The sequence below is a fragment of the Penaeus japonicus genome, unplaced genomic scaffold (genome assembly GCF_977035675.1).
Source record: "Penaeus japonicus unplaced genomic scaffold, GWHDUDI00000001_assembly GWHDUDI00000011, whole genome shotgun sequence".
Classification (NCBI taxonomy): Eukaryota; Metazoa; Arthropoda; class Malacostraca; order Decapoda; family Penaeidae; genus Penaeus; species Penaeus japonicus.
In genome coordinates this window covers 32,787,659-32,805,158 of record NW_028234413.1, presented here as the reverse complement: position 1 = coordinate 32,805,158, position 17,500 = coordinate 32,787,659, and the positions used below count along the sequence as shown (strand labels likewise).

The 17,500-nt window shown below is 32.7% G+C and overlaps 1 protein-coding gene across 1 annotated transcript in view; it reads right to left on the bottom strand.

The window, feature by feature from the left end:
• Positions 1–15,843: 15,843 nt before the first annotated feature.
• The window catches only part of LOC122246713 (C-type lectin domain family 1 member B), a 2,548-nt gene continuing 891 nt past the window's right edge, over positions 15,844–17,500 (bottom strand). Inside the window, exons 3-6 of the mRNA XM_043005450.2 lie at positions 17,420–17,500; positions 17,117–17,267; positions 16,311–16,365; positions 15,844–16,181 (exon numbers count right to left, since the gene is read on the bottom strand). The exon at positions 17,420–17,500 is cut by the window's right edge and continues 90 nt beyond it. Coding sequence (XP_042861384.2) covers positions 16,011–16,181; positions 16,311–16,365; positions 17,117–17,267; positions 17,420–17,500 — 458 coding nt within the window. The 3' untranslated portion in view covers positions 15,844–16,010. The remainder of the gene's footprint in view (positions 16,182–16,310; positions 16,366–17,116; positions 17,268–17,419) is intronic.

The window sequence follows — 17,500 nt, the reverse complement described above, 5'->3', positions numbered from 1 at the left end:
AAACTTATTTTAATCAAAAGTTATATGAAAGTAGACTTAATACAAAAATTATATTTATTTCTCTAGCTTGTGGAGAGAGCAGGTATCTAGAGTTATTATAACCATCAACATACACTACCATTTCTTACCCTCTTGTGTCTCTCTGTTCATTGCTCCCTTTTATTAACTTAGGAAGGAGAGAGAGAGAGAGAGAGAGAGAGAGAGAGAGAGAGAGAGAGAGAGAGAGAGAGAGAGAGAGAGAGAGAGAGAGAGAGAGAGAGAGAGAGAGAGAGAGAGAGAGAGAGAGAGAGAGAGAGAGAGAACTTTAACTATAATTGATTTATTAAATACATAGTTTGTTGACGTTGATTATATATTGATTAATCAATTTCAAATGATGAACAGGATATATTTCAATACTAAAATTAACCTAATGATTAATATTTGTTTAACATAATTAGATTAATTACATTTCATAACCTTGTTAAAGAGAATGCAAATAGCATGAATAATTCTTCTTAAAATCATGAAGATGATTAAATCAATGAAGAAATTTGAACAACGACATACCTATTAAGAATGAAAATCAAATTAAAAGGAAAGGAAAACGTAACACGATTATGATACTGGAAGAGTTTGAGATGCATAAGGACCAATTTCCGATGTCTTTACTCAGAGAGGGAGAGAGAATGAAAAGGGAAGAGAAAGTGCGATATTTTTTGCGAGAAAGAGGAGGAGGGAGGGAGATTTAAAATAAATGAGATAAGGAGAGAGAGAGAGAAAGGGGAAAGGAGAGAGAGGGTGAAACAAAGAGGAAGAAAAAGAGAGAAAATAAGAAAGAGAGGAGGGGGAAGGGGGTTAAACAGTCAGAAAGGAAGTAAGGAAGAGTAAGATAAAGTATGGGGAAAAAGGGAAACGGAGATAGATAGAAAGAGAATGAAAAAGAGAGTGGAAGGGAAAGCGCGATATTGTTTGAGAGAGAAGGGGGAGAGATAGAAAATGAAAGAGATAAATAGAGTGAAAGAGAGAAATAGAAGGAGAGAAAAAGAAAGAAAGAGAGACAGTGGAGGGAAATAGAGAGAGTGGGGGGAGGGGAGGGGGAGGGGGGTGAAACAGTCAGACAGAAGATAGGAAGTAAGGAAGAATAAGATAAAGCATGGGGGAAGATAAATAGATAAAGAGTGAAAGGAAAAGAAATAACGAATATTTGTTCAACGTAAGCAGATTAATTGCGTTTAATAATAGCCTTATTAACGAAAATGCAAATAACTCAAATAGTTCTATTTGCAATCATTAATTTATGATGATTAAAGGAAAAAATGAACAACGACATATTAAGGATGGAAATCAAATTAAAAGGAAAGGAAAACGTGACAAAAATTGAAAATGAAAGAGTTGGAAATATATAATGAGCGATTTCCGCGTCCATATATTAGATCTCGGTGGTACAGACGGCAAAGCTTTTAACTCTCTTTTCAGGTTGATTCCAGCGTCGGAGGTACTCGGGTTCGAGACCAGAAAAATCTTTCCTCGGGAAAAGTTAACAGGTGTCCTCGGCACTTGCTCGTGTTTGGCGGTTCACGAGCGTTCTCTTCGGAGATAACGTCCCCCACTCGAGGTCAAAGGTCATTCCGGTCGGCAGTCACGCAGGGAAGGCAGCACAGGCCTCTAGATTATAAGTTGGTTCAGATCTGTATGAGGTTCTGGTTGGTCCGATTGGGTGGTTGTTTTGCAATCATTTAGGGTCATTATTATTATTATAACAATTGTTATTATTATCATTATCACTATTATTGATATCATTATTATTATTATTACAGAAAAATAGTACAAAACAAAATCAGCCCTCTTATCATAAATTTATCATTATTATTTGCATTATTGTCATTATTATCATTAGTATCATTTTTGCTAGCATTCTCAATATCGTTATCATTTCTGTTACGATCTTATCAATTTGTAAAATCACAATATTTTCTATCAACATCATTATCACAACTATTACTTGCATTTGGATTATTACTATTGTCATCGCAAATATTCAGAGAAGCCCAGCGTTACTAATTACCCTCCCCCCCTTCCCCCCCTGCACTGATAAGCAATGATTATGGCATAGTTATACTTTTATCTTGGTATTTGTGTCCTTCTTTTATGGAAACGAGCTGATTTTTAATTCCTCAGTAATCATTAACATAAATGATGTAGTGGTCTACAGAGGAAGAATGAATAATTATCATATAATTTAACGGGAGTCGTTAAAAAATCAAGTTTTATCGAGTTAATATGTGAATTAAATCGTTCAGTGTTTACCGTAAGTATATGATAAGTATATGACCAACATTGTTTAAGTATTATATCATTATGAGCGTTATTTTAATCATTGATCTTACTTTCTAAAAGTATTATCATCATTATCATTTGATCAGTATGTTTTCATTATCATTATTACTATTAGCATTTCGATTACTGATAATATCTATACCGTTGTTATAATTGTAGTTTTTGCTATTGTCATTTTTAAGCTTGTCGTTATTAGTATCTATCATTATTATTATCATATTATTGTCATTATTATTGTTTTTTTATCATTACATATTAGTATTTAATTAATTTATCATCATCACATCATCATCATCATCGTTGTTATTGTCATCATAACTACAACATAACAGCAATAGCGATGGCATAATTATTATTTTTGTCTTCCAATTTTACGTATGTCATTAATTTAAGTCTTTTGATTCTAAATTCTCGGTCAGTTTTCATATCTGATTTTCTTAGTTCTGAAGAGTAATTTCTTTGACTTATTTTGCATTTTTTAAAAATTGTATGAAGAGGCAAACAAGATCATTAATCCTTAATAAAATAATAAGCCATTTAGTGTAACTCACTATCAATGAAATATGTCTAAATCACTTAATAGACAAAGAAATTAAGTAGCGAGAAGTGTGTGTTATAAGTAAACTAACAGATGGACAAAGAATAGAGTCCTGAAAAAAAAAAAAAATATCGATGATTAAATGTATACAAAATCAACCCTCCACACACTATTTTAATAGGACTAATGTTATCAATATCATTATGATAATAATTATGATAATATTATCAACTTTATTATTATCATATTGTTGCCATTACCCTTTTTGTTTTTATTGTCATTATATATCAGTAGAAGTAGGCTTGTCATGATTATCATTATCATTGTTATTAGCATTCGAATTATTATCACTTTCATTATCATCTGTTATTGTTATTGATGTCCTCATCATCACTATCATAATCATTATTACTGCAATAACTGTCATTGCAACAAAAATAATAGCAACAAAAGTGATGGAAATGTAATCTATTGAAGTATAAAAAAGATGAATTTAAGTCCTCTTTTTATTATGTCGGTGAAACATTGTAGTGTGACATTGCATCAATAATAACAGTATTAGCATCACAATTATTTACCAAATTTTGTTGTGATTATTGCTATCATCATTACTGCCATCCTTGTTCTTAACATCTATAGCATTTAAGTATCAACATTAATATTATCACCTATTGTATATAAGTATCAACATTATTATCATCATCTATTGTATATAAGTATCAACATTATCACTATCATTATCACCATTATTGTTATCAGTATTAAAAACAAATCAGAGATTATCACAATATAAATTGTCTGTTTCGCATAATACATGTCATTATAAACACATGAAAGAGGAAAAGACGAGAAGAGGAAAACTTTTATTTTAATCAAAAGTTATATGAAAGTAGACTTAGTACAAAAACAATATTTATTTTTCTAGCTTGTGGAGAGAGCGGGTATCTAGAGTTATTATAACCATCAACATCAATTATATTTCCTGTCATCTTGTGTCTCTCTGTTCATTGATCACTTTTAGTAACTTATAAAGCAGAGAGAGAGAGAGAGAGAGAGAGAGAAAGAGAGAGAGAGAGAGAGAGAGAGAGAGAGAGAGAGAGAGAGAGAGAAAGAAAGAATTAAAGAGCGAAGACAAGTTTTGGATTTTTTTTTACTCATAAAAAGAAAACTTTAACTATTATTGATTTATTAAAAACATAGTTTGCTGACGTTGATTATATATTGATTAATTAATTTCAGATGATGAACAGGATATATTTCAATACTAAAATTAACCTAATGATTAATATTTGTTTAACATAATTAGATTAATTACATTTCATAACCTTGTTAACGAGAATGCAAATAGCGTGAATAATTCTACTTAAAATCATGAAGATGATTAAATCAATGAAGAAATTTGAACAACGACATACCAATTAAGAATGGAAATCAAATTAAAAGGAAAGGAAAACGTAACACGATTATGATACTGGAAGAGTTTGAGATGTATAAGGAGATAAGGGGAGAGAGAGAGAGAGAAAGGGGAAAGGAGAGAGAGGGTGAAACAAAGAGGAAGAAAAAGAGAGAAAATAAGAAAGAGAGGAGGGGGAAGGGGGTTAAACAGTCAGAAAGGAAGTAAGGAAGAGTAAGATAAAGTATGGGGAAAAAGGGAAACGGAGATAGATAGAAAGAGAATGAAAAAGAGAGTGGAAGGGAAAGCGCGATATTGTTTGAGAGAGAAGGGGGAGAGATAGAAAATGAGAGATAAATAGAGTGAAAGAGAGAAATAGAAGGAGAGAAAAAGAAAGAAAGAGAGACAGTGGAGGGAAATAGAGAGAGTGGGGAGAGAGGAGGGGGAGGGGGGTGAAACAGTCAGACAGAAGATAGGAAGTAAGGAAGAATAAGATAAAGCATGGGGGAAGATAAATAGATAAAGAGTGAAAGGAAAAGAAATAACGAATATTTGTTCAACGTAAGCAGATTGATTGCGTTTAATAATAGCCTTATTAACGAAAATGCAAATAACTCAAATAGTTCTATTTACAATTATCAATTTAAGATGATTAAAGGAAAAAATGAACAACGACATATTTAGGATGGAAATCAAATTAAAAGTGACAAAAATTGAAAATGAAAGAGTTTGAGATATATAAGGAGCGATTTCCAAATATACTTCTTAGATCTCGGTGGTACAGTCGACAAAGCGTCTAACTTCTATTTCAGGTTGATTCCAGCGTCGGAGGTACTCGGGTTCGAGACCAGAAAAATCTTTCCTCGGGAAAAGTTAACAGGTGTCCTCGGCACTTGCTCGTGTTTGGCGGTTCACGAGCGTTCTCTTCGGAGATAACGTCCCCCACTCGAGGTCAAAGGTCATTCCGGTCGGCAGTCACGCAGGGAAGGCAGCACAGGCCTCTAGATTATAAGTGAGTTCAAATCTGTATGAGGTTCTGGTTGGTCCGATTGGGTGGTTGTTTTGCACTCATTTAGGATCATTATTATTATTATAACAATTGTTATTATTATCATTATCACTATCATTGACATCATTATTATTACTATTACAGAAAAATAGTACAAAACAAAATCAGCCCTCTTATCATAAATCTATAATTATTATGTGCATTATTATCATTATCATCATTAGCATCATTATTGCTAGCTTTCTCAATATCGTTATCATTTCTGTTACGATCTTATCAATTTGTAAAATCACAATATTTTCTATCAACATCATTATCACAACTATTACTTGCATTTGGATTATTACTATTGTCATCACAAATATTCAGAGAAGCGCAGCGTTAATAATTACCCTCCCCCCTCCCCCCTTCCCCCCCCCCCCCTGCACTGATAAGCAATAATTATGGCATAGTTATCCTTTTATCTTGGTATTTGTGTCCTTCTTTTATGGAAATGAGCTGATTTTTAATTCCTCAGTAATCATTAACATAAATGATGTAGTGGTTTACAGAGCGAAAATGAATGATTATTATATAATTTAATGGGAATCATTAAATATTCTGGTTTTATCGAGTTAATATGTGAATTAAATCGTTCAGTGTTTACCGTAAGTATATGATAAGTATATGACCAACATTGTTTAAGTATTATATCATTATGAGCGTTATTTTAATCATTGATCTTACTTTCTAAAAGTATTATCATCATTATCATTTGATCACTGTGTTTTCATTATTACTATTAGCATTTCGATCACTGATAATATCTATACCGTTTTTATAATTGCAATTTTTGCTATTGTCATTTTTAAGCTTGTCGTTATTAGTATCTATCATTATTATTATCATATTATTGTCATTATCATTTTTTTTATCCTTACATAATAGTATTTAATTTATTTATCATCATCACATCATCATCATCATCGTTGTTATTGTCATCATAACTACAACATAACAGCAATAGCGATGGCATAATTATTATTTTCATCTTCCAATTTTACGTATGTCATTAATTTAAGTCTTTTGATTCTAAATTCTCGGTCAGTTTTCATATCTGATTTTCTTAGTTCTGAAGAGTAATTTCTTTGACTTATTTTGCATTTTTTAAAAATTGTATGAAGAGGCAAACAAGACCATTAATCCTTAATAAAATAATAAGCCATTTAGTGTAACTCACTATCAATGAAATATGTCTAAATCACTTAATAGACAAAGAAATTAAGTAGCGAGAAGTGTGTGTTATAAGTAAACTAACAGATGGACAAAGAATAGATTCCTGGAAAAAAAAAATCGATGATTAAATATATACAAAATCAACCCTCCATACACTATTTTATTAGGACTAATGTTATCAATATGATTATAATAATAATTATGATAATATTATCAACTTTATTATTATCATATCGTTGCCATTACCCTTTTTGTTTTTATTGTCATTATATATCAGTAGAAGTAGGCTTGTCATGATTATCATTATCATTGTTATTAGCATTCGAATTATTATCACTGTCATTACTATCTGTTATTGTTATTGATATCCTCATCATCACTATCATAATCATCATTATTACTGCCATAACTTCCATTGCAACAAAAATTATAGCAACAAAAGTGATGGAAATGCAATCTATTGAAGTACAAAAAAGACAAATTTAAACCCACTTTTTAATATGTCGCTGAAACATTGTAGTGTAAAATTGCATCAGTAATAATAGTATTAACGACACAATTATTTACCAGATTTTATTGTAATTATTGTTATCATCATTACTGCCATCCTTGTTCTTCACATCTATTGTATATAAATATCAACATTATTACTATCATCAGCACCATTATTGTTATCAGTATTAAAAACAAATCAGAGATTATCACAATATAAATTGTCTGTTTCGCATAATACATGTTATTATAAACACATGAAAGAGGAAAAGACGAGAAGAGGAAAACTTTTATTTTAATCAAAAGTTATATGAAAGTAGACTTAATACAAAAATTATATTTATTTTTCTAGCTTGTGGAGAGAGCAGGTATCTAGAGTTATTATAACCATCAACATAAATTATATTTCCTGTCATCTTGTGTGTCTCTGTTCATTGATCACTTTTAGTAACTTATAAAGCAGAGAGAGAGAGATAGATAGATAGATAGATAGATAGAGAGAGAGAGAGAGAGAGAGAGAGAGAGAAAAAAAAATTAAAGAGCGAAGACAATTTTTGGATTTTTTTTTACTGATAAAAAGAAAACTTTAACTATTATTGATTTATTAAATACATGGTTTGTTGACGTTGATTATGTATTGATTAATTAAATTCAAATGATAAACAGGATATATTTCAATACTAAAATTAACCTAATGATTAATATTTGTTTAACATAATTAGATTAATTACATTTCATAACCTTGTTAACGAGAATGCAAATAGCGTGAATAATTCTACTTAAAATCATGAAGATGATTAAATCAATGAAGAAATTTGAACAACGACATACCAATTAAGAATGGAAATCAAATTAAAAGGAAAGGAAAACGTGGTACGATTATGATACTGGAAGAGTTTGAGATGTATAAGGAGATAAGGAGAGAGAGAGAGAGAGAGAGAGAGAGAGAGAGAGAAAGGGGAAAGGAGAGAGAGGGGGAAACAAAGAGGAAGAAAAAGAGATAAAATAAGAAAGAGAGGAGGGGGAAGGGGGTTAAACAGTTAGAAAGGAAGTAAGGAAGAGTAAGCTAAAGTATGGGGAAAAAGGGAAGCGGAGATAGATAGAAAGAGAATGAAAAAGAGAGTGGAAGGGAAAGCGCGATATTGTTTGAGAGAGAAGGGGGAGAGATAGAAAATGAAAGAGATAAATGGAGTGAAGGAGAGAAATAGAAGGAGAGAGAAAGAAAGAAAGAGAGACAGTGCAGGGAAATAGAGAGAAACAGTCAGACAGAAGACAGGAAGTAAGGAAGAATAAGATAAAGCATGGGGGAAGATAAATAGATAAAGAGTGAAAGGAAAAGAAATAACGAATATTTGTTCAACGTAAGCAGATTAATTGCGTTTAATAGCATTATTAACGTAAATCAAAAAACTCAAATAATTCTATTTACAATCATTGATTTAAGATGATTAAAGGAAAAAATGAACAACGACATATTAATTAAGGATGGAAATCAAATTAAAAGTGACAAAAATTGAAAATGAAAGAGTTTGAGATATATAAGGAGCGATTTCCAATTATACTTCTTAGATCTCGGTGGTACAGTCGACAAAGCGTCTAACTTCTATTTCAGGTTGATTCCAGCGTCGGAGGTACTCGGGTTCGAGACCAGAAAAATCTTTCCTCGGGAAAAGTTAACAGGTGTCCTCGGCACTTGCTCGTGTTTGGCGGTTCACGAGCGTTCTCTTCGGAGATAACGTCCCCCACTCGAGGTCAAAGGTCATTCCGGTCGGCAGTCACGCAGGGAAGGCAGCACAGGCCTCTAGATTATAAGTGAGTTCAAATCTGTATGAGGTTCTGGTTGGTCCGATTGGGTGGTTGTTTTGCAATCATTTAGGGTCATTATTATTATTATAACAATTGTTATTGTTATCATTATCACTATTATTGATTTCATTATTATTATTATTATTACAGAAAAATAGTACAAAACAAAATCAGCCCTCTTATCATAAATCTATCATTATTATTTGCATTATTATCATTATCATCATTAGTATCATTTTTGCTATCTTTCTCAATATCGTTATCATTTCAATTTGTAAAATCACAATAATTTCTATCAACATCATTATCACAACTATTACTTGCATTTGGATTATTACTATTGTCATCACAAATATTCAGAAAAGCCCAGCGTTACTAATTACCCTCCCCCCTCCCCCCCCCCTGCACTGATAAGCAATGATTATCCTTTTAAGCATAGTTATCCTTTTATCTTGGTATTTGTGTCCTTCTTTTATGGAAAAGAGCTGATTTTTAATTCCTCAGTAATCATTAACATAAATGATGTAGTGGTTTACAGAGGAAGAATGAATAATTATCGTATAATTTAACAGAAATCGTTAAAAAATCTGGTTTTATCGAGTTAATATGTGAATTAAATCGTTCAGTGTTTACCCTAAGTATATGATAAGTATATGACCAACATTGTTTAAGTATTAAGATATCATTATGAGCGTTATTTTAATCATTGACCTTACTTTCTAAAAGTATTATCATCATTATCATTTGATCAGTATGTTTTCATTATCATTATTACTGTTAGCATTTCGATTACTGATAATATTTATACCGTTTTTATAATTGCAATTTTTGCTATTGTCATTTTTAAGCTTGTCGTTATTAGTATCTATCATTATTATTATCATATTGTTGTCATTATCATTGTTTTTTTATCATTACATATTAGTATTTAATTTATTTATCATCATCACATCATCATCATCATCGTTGTTATTGTCATCATTACTACAACATAACAGCAATAGCGATGGCATAATTATTATTTTCATCTTCCAATTTTACGTATGTCATTAATTTAAGTCTTTTGATTCTAAATTCTCGGTCAGTTTTCATATCTGATTTTCTTAGTTCTGAAGAGTAATTTCTTTGACTTATTTTGCATTTTTTAAAAATTGTATGAAGAGGCAAACAAGACCATTAATCCTTAATAAAATAATAAGCCATTTAGTGTAACTCACTATCAATGAAATATGTCTAAATCACTTAATAGACAAAGAAATTAAGTAGCGAGAAGTGTGTGTTATAAGTAAACTAACAGATGGACAAAGAATAGATTCCTGGAAAAAAAAAATCGATGATTAAATATATACAAAATCAACCCTCCATACACTATTTTATTAGGACTAATGTTATCAATATCATTATAATAATAATTATGATAATATTATCAACTTTATTATTATCATATCGTTGCCATTACCCTTTTTGTTTTTATTGTCATTATATATCAGTAGAAGTAGGCTTGTCATGATTATCATTATCATTGTTATTAGCATTCGAATTATTATCACTGTCATTACTATCTGTTATTGTTATTGATATCCTCATCATCACTATCATAATCATCAGTATTACTGCCATAACTGCCATTGCAACAAGAATAATAGCAACAAAAGTGATGGAAATGCAATCTAATGAAGTATAAAAAAGATAAATTTAAGTCCTCTTTTTAATATGTCGCTGAAACATTGTAGTGTAACATTGCATCAATAATAATAGTATTAGCATCACAATTATTTACCAGAATTTTGTTGTTGTAATTATTGCTATCATCATTACTGCCATCCTTCTTCTTTACATCTATTGTATATAAGTATCAACATTATTACTATCATCAGTACCATTATTGTTATCAGTATTAAAAACAAATCAGAGATTATCACAATATAAATTGTCTGTTTCGCATAATACATGTTATTATAAAAACATGAAAGAGAAAAGACGAGAAGAGGAAAACTCTTTTATATTAATCAAAAGTTATATGAAAGTAGACTTAGTACAAAAACTATATTTATTTTTCTAGCTTGTGGAGAGAGCAGGTATCTAGAGTTATTATAACCGTCAACATACAACTACATTTCCTGCCACCTTGTGTCTCTCTGTTCATTGATCACTTTTAGTATTTTGCTCATACCAAAACAGAATACTGGGGGAGTAAATATTACACTCTCAATATTACAATACGTGTTCAGATTATCATACCAATGAAACAACTCAGAATCTTATCTCATAATCTCATAAGAACTAAGTCCTCTCGAGTAGATATTTCCCGTAAGCGACAGATTAATTTCCGTTACTGAATATCGGCCGGGTAGAAATGGAGAAGACCTTCTTAAGTATTGTGCATTTCATTCTTCTTTTTTATTTCTTTCACGCTTGGATTTGTGTCTCATCCTCTGCCGGGAGACGGATAAGAGAAAGGAGACTTTTGACTTTGACTTTGACGAGTTTATTGAGACAAGTGATTACGTACATCTCAAAAGGATGAGGTAACATAGGTTATCCTCACCCCAATCTTAGTCCCTCTTTGGTAGTCCTCTTTGGGCTCACATATATTTTACAAAACTTTACAGCTATGTCAGCATGTTGAAATATATACAGAACAAAAGACGGGTCAATCACAAGCAACCACAGTTAAATGTTTACATATCAAGAGAACGATATAACAGTATGGATTATCACCCTCAGCATGCTAAGTCCTTTCCTGAGGTCACATGATTACATACTTGAAATATGTGGCGCACATATATGTTAATAAAACATATGTATGTAGGAGAGAAAGAGAGAGAGAGAGACTGGGGTGCGAATTCACTTAAGGAGAAGGAAGGGAGATGGGGGGAAAGAAGAGAAGAGATACATAGATAGATTGAGAGAGAGAGAGACGATAGGATAGAAAAGAGAGAGCAAGGGGAGAGAGAGAGAGAAATAAGGAAAGAACGAAATAGAGAGGTAGAGATAAAAGATAGATGAAGAGAGAGAGAGAGAGAGAGAGAGAGAGAGAGAGAGAGAGAAAAGAGAGATAAAGAGAGATAGATAGATAGATGGATATTTAGATAGATAGATTGAGAGATAGAGAGAGAGACGATAGGACAGAAAAGAGAGATAGGGGAGAGAGAGAGATAAGGGAAGAAAGAAATAGAGACAGAGAGATAAAAGAGAGATAGATAGATAGAGAAAGAGAATGAGACTATAGGATTGAGAAAAAGAGAGAAATAATGAAAGAAAGAAATAGAGAGAGGAGGAGAAAAGAAAGATAAAGAGAGAGAGAGAGAGAGAGAGAGAGAGAGAGAGAATAGGAGAAAAAGAGATAGACAGTGTGGTGCGAATTCATGTAAAGATAAGGAAAGGAGATGAAAAAAAAACAGATAGATAGATAGATAGGTAGATAGATAAGTCGATAGATAGAGATAGACAGAGAGAGAGAGAGGGAGTGTCGACATGTCGCTTACAAAATACCAGCGGAACTCATGAAAGATTATAAAAACAAAAGATAAGAGAGAGGATATACATGTGTATACAGTGCAAGGGAGGCACATGATGAAAACCTTTTTCAAACAAATCTCAGCTTTATGAATCTATGAGAAAATAAACGGAGGGAGAGAGGTGGAGAGAATGGGGTAGGGAATAGAGAAAGAGAGAGAGAGAGGGAGACGATAGGACAGTGAAGGAATAGATAGATAGATAGGTGTGGAGGGAGAGAGGGAGGGAGGGAGAGAGGATGGGGAAAGAATAAAACAATAGGAAAAGGATAAGGTAGAGAAAAGAGAGAGAGAGAGAGAGAGAGAGAGAGAGAGAGAGAGAGAGAGAGAGAGAGAGAGAGAGAGAGAGAGAGAGAGAGAGAGAGAGAGAGAGAGAGAGAGAGAGAGAGAGAGAGAGAGAGAGAGAGAGAGAGAGAGAGAGAGAGAGAGAGAGAGAGCTTCTCTTCGAAACGTTTCTGCTTGACATTCCTACGTAAGTAAACACATATTCTATTTCCTGTATCCCCCCCCCCCATATGTGTGAATCTCTAAGTTCGTTCTTATCGGTGATCGATGTATTTATTTAATATTTTCATTGAGCGTATTGTCTAGTTTGCTGTAAAATGGCTTCAATTTTTTACGATTCTATAATTTAATTTCTAAATTTATTAATCGTTCTTTATTATTATCGAATTCTATCGTTCTTAAACTACGTTAACAACCTGAGTGATCTCTTTAAATTCGTAAGTATTTTTTGGAAAATTTCCGTCACAAATATCCCGTTATTCTTACGAATTAAATGACAAGAATGTGGAAGTGAGTTCATACAGAGTGCATGAGTGTATGCATGTACAAGTGGGTAAGGTGTGTTTTATCAGGTTCGTATGGAATTATTTCTTAAAGCATTAAACTGCTAATGATTAGCAAGTACAATGAAATCGATCTCGTAAATTATGAAACAATCGCACAAGACATATGTTGATAATCATGAAAATAAGAAATAATGATGAATTTAATCCGGGAATATTTTACGCATTAATTTATTTTTCGGATAAGTGGCATATAAAACGGTTTACTCAAACCCTCTTGTATCTCTGTGCTTTAATCTCGGGCAGTATTTTATACGACTAAATTGCATTATTTTGTGAGAGGGGACTTAAATATAACCTCAGATTTATATGCAATGAAGAAAATGAATGAGACAAAATACGAGCTAAGTGAGAAGGAATTTAGATTGTAGCTTATTAATAAAAAATAAGGGAAAAAACATTAATTTTTCATATTCATATGGCTAATATAAACACACTCACACAGATATATATATATATATATATATATATATATATATATATATATATATATATATATATATATATATATATATATATATATATATATATATATATATATATATTGTTAACGCCGTTTGGCGTATAAAAGGAATGACTGAGACGCACTTCGCTTTATTGACGGTGGTCAAATCTTGTCAATAGAATATGATCATTAACATATGAATTCATAACACTCAAGATAACAGTACTGATTATAATGTAGTACATGGCATAAAGATTAATATCGCACGAGTATAGTATCTTAATATTATTGTGTTGTTACCTAATTAATCATATTTATCATAGATTAATACTTAGGAGAATTTATAATTCGCATAAAAATTATGATATAATAATATAGATGCATACACGTTGTGGGCACAGAAACACCTCAATTTGCTCATGTGTGTTAGTCCTCGGAGATATGATCTCTATGACACAATGTGGTATATCTCGTACGGCCTCTCTTCTTTCGCTCTACATATGTGGCTCTTCACATCTTATCGCGGTTTCGGCAGCACGGGAAACAAGGGAGTACTGTTCGTGATACGTTAACACATCTTCGGGGATGAATGTGAAGCCATGCGGTGCGGGTGGCTATGTGGAGTCGCTCGGTGACACCAGCTGATCTGCTACACCCTTTCCATCGCTAGTTGCCACAGGGGCATAAGCCACTTACTAATTTTATCACTGTGCTGTGTTGGCTAACAGTACAGCGATAACATATATACTACCGCCTACACATTCCAGGCTAGGAACCTGCGTACCCACTATTGGGAATGCCGTTAGCAAGATCCCTCTCTGAACATACAGACCGGGATCAGCTGCACTACCTGGGTGTCTTATTTCGCCTTCTGCTTATACTTATCGTTATAGCTTTTGATTACTGTGATCATTGTGCTGCAGTGTTTATTACATCTCGTTGTACCTGAATGTAAGCTATTTGCGTTATGGGATAAAGCATATAAGTATAAACCCTTCGTCTGATATCACATTCCTATTTTGTGTGGGTCATTAGTCTCAACATATACTGAGATACCCCCATCTCTCTATTTTCTCTTCTCTCTCTCTCTCTCTCTCTCTCTCTCTCTCTCTCTCTCTCTCTCTCTCTCTCTCTCTCTCTCCTACAGTCAAGCCTAGGCTGCTGGGAAATTTCTCAAACACTCGAAGCTGGGCGAAGTACGAAAGTCTGTTCACTCAGATCAGATTGCTGGAACCAAGCAACATTTAAACCAAGGGTACACACCGGTCAGTGAAGTTAAGAGAAACATCGTAGCTCTATTTTTCTTATTTTTTACAAATATATGTTCATATTTGTAAGCAGATTTAAATATAATCATACTGTTTAATTGTACAATATTTTCTGGAGTTACAGAAGTAAAAATTATCTTAAAAACATACAGTGAAATACAAAGTTCCATAAAAAGTTGAGCTACGTTTCAAGTAAACATGGAGACGTACAGTAGTTCTCAATCAACAAGGTTACGCATAGTCTCCAGATGCAAAATTATGCCAGCTGCCTGAATTTGTTCTGTTAATAATTGTTAGCTGAAAGTTTTCTTTATTCTAGATTTATTTCACAGGCACATTACATATATGTAAAGGCGTACCATGGGACTGAAGAGGAATATTAGAAATGCTACAAATAGACTCCACAACAGCTGAGATTGGCTTTAGTTAGGATTGAAGTCCATAAGGAGTCGGGACCAGATATTTATTCTATAGAATTTTGTTGTTTTATGTTTTTACTCCAGGACCGTTACATTGAAAAGGGAGAATAAAGATTGGTAAATACAATAAACATTCTAAAGAAGATTCAGAAGAAAAGCGAATGGATATAAGGTGACTGGTGTTTCTGTTGGTGAAATGCCTTAGACATTTCATAGAAGGTTGAGAAAATGAAAAATTCCCAGTGTTTCTTTTACTGTTTTATTAGCATACAATTAAAGTCCATAGACCATCCTGTCTATACTAAAGAATTCCACCTTTACTCTGCTCTTGCCTCACATACTGTCTATGCGAACTAACTTTGTGGACCTTACAAAGAATTGATAACATTTCTGGACACGTAAATCATACGAAAAACAAACAAACAAACAAACTTAAAGGCTCATATTTTTGCTTCTTAATACATTCATATATATATATATATATATATATATATATATATATATATATATATATATATATATATATATATATATTATATATATATAATATATATATATATATATATATATATATAATATATATATATATATATATTACAAATATCTAACATTGAGAACAAATGTCAGTGCACTTATCATATGCAAATAAATTGTGTAAGTATGGAAGAACTACACTTTTAGTCCACTTTTATATAGGCCTATAGTCTAAAAAGGCCCATGAAGTCTCTCATACCTCCATGTCAGACCATGGCTGCGCAAAGGCTCAGCAGGAAAACGACTAGGACCATATTGCGTGCAGGGATCGAACCCTCGGATCGAAGCTCGGCGTGCACCACGGGAAGAATAAGTGTCTCGTCATCCCCTTCAATTTCCTCTACTTCATCTTCTTCTGCTGGTTCTGATTCAGTTTCCTTTACATAGCGAATAAATATAAATCAATTGGATGTTATAAAGCTGGCAAAAAGAGATAGATTCCATTATGAAAAAATACATATGAATTTATAAATATCGGATATCAAGCCAAACAATCTAGTACTTACCGGATTTTTTTCGCAGATGTAGTTCTTGTTCACTCCGCAAGTGCTACTCCAGTACCTGCCGAAGGTAAAATGCAAGAATAGTTCATGGTCTTATTATTCATAGTTCATATTTCTGCATGATAGGTAGAGCATCAATAATTTGGATAACGACACTTGTAACAACCATCGTTATCCTACAGATGAATTTTTATTTTTGAAGCTCACGTCTACAATTTTAAGTTTGTGGATTCACGGGGAACTGCCATGTCAGAGGAGTGGCTTCATTGATGAAAAGTTATCTTTTTTTTCTTTTTTTTTTTACTCATTAAAGCATGCTGTATGTCGGTAAGACAAAGAAAACCTAATCATATTCTTCAACTAACGTTCATATTAATAGATTAATAAAATCCTTCTTCATTATTCAACAACTATTTGTTTTAATCTGACGTATTAAAATGTCAAAGAAATCCCCCTGTCCAATTGAAAAATAAATAAATTAATAAATAAACACAAATACCTTGATGAATCACAAAAAAACACAAACACAGTAACGTCCACAGAACATATATGATAAAACACTACCACAAAATGAAAGGAAAAACTCGTGATGTTTCGAACTTTTTAAAGAAAGTTCCTTATCAGGCGTAAGCAATCCATTTTTTTGGATTGCTTCGAAAGTTCGAAACGTCGCGAGTTTTTCCTTTCATTTTGTGGCAGTGTTTTATTACATTTATTACAAATACCTTGATATCGAATCACAGATAGATGTAATGGCAACCTGAAATGTCGGAAAACTTTAGCAAAATGATCATGCTTTGATCCCTTACTTGCGAGTGTGGGAGCAGAAGTAGGCACATCGGCTGGGAGTTGGGGCGTGGGCACCGCCCCACCAATTCTCGTTCATGGAAGCTCCAGAACTGACCCAGGTCCAGGCGCCGCGGTTCCGAGTGGCGCCTCCAATCCAGTACACACCAGGGTCTATGGGGAGGCCGATCATTAGTTGCAAGGCACCTATTGCACACACACACATACACACACACACACACACACATATATAATCATATATTTGCATGGGTGTCTAATTTAATGGATATAGACAAAAAACGAAGACCTTACACACATCTACATACAGTTATTAGCCACATGATCCAATATCTGTGTGTACTCCTCCGTGGTGAGAACAGAGGCCAGGTCAGCATCCTCATTCAAAC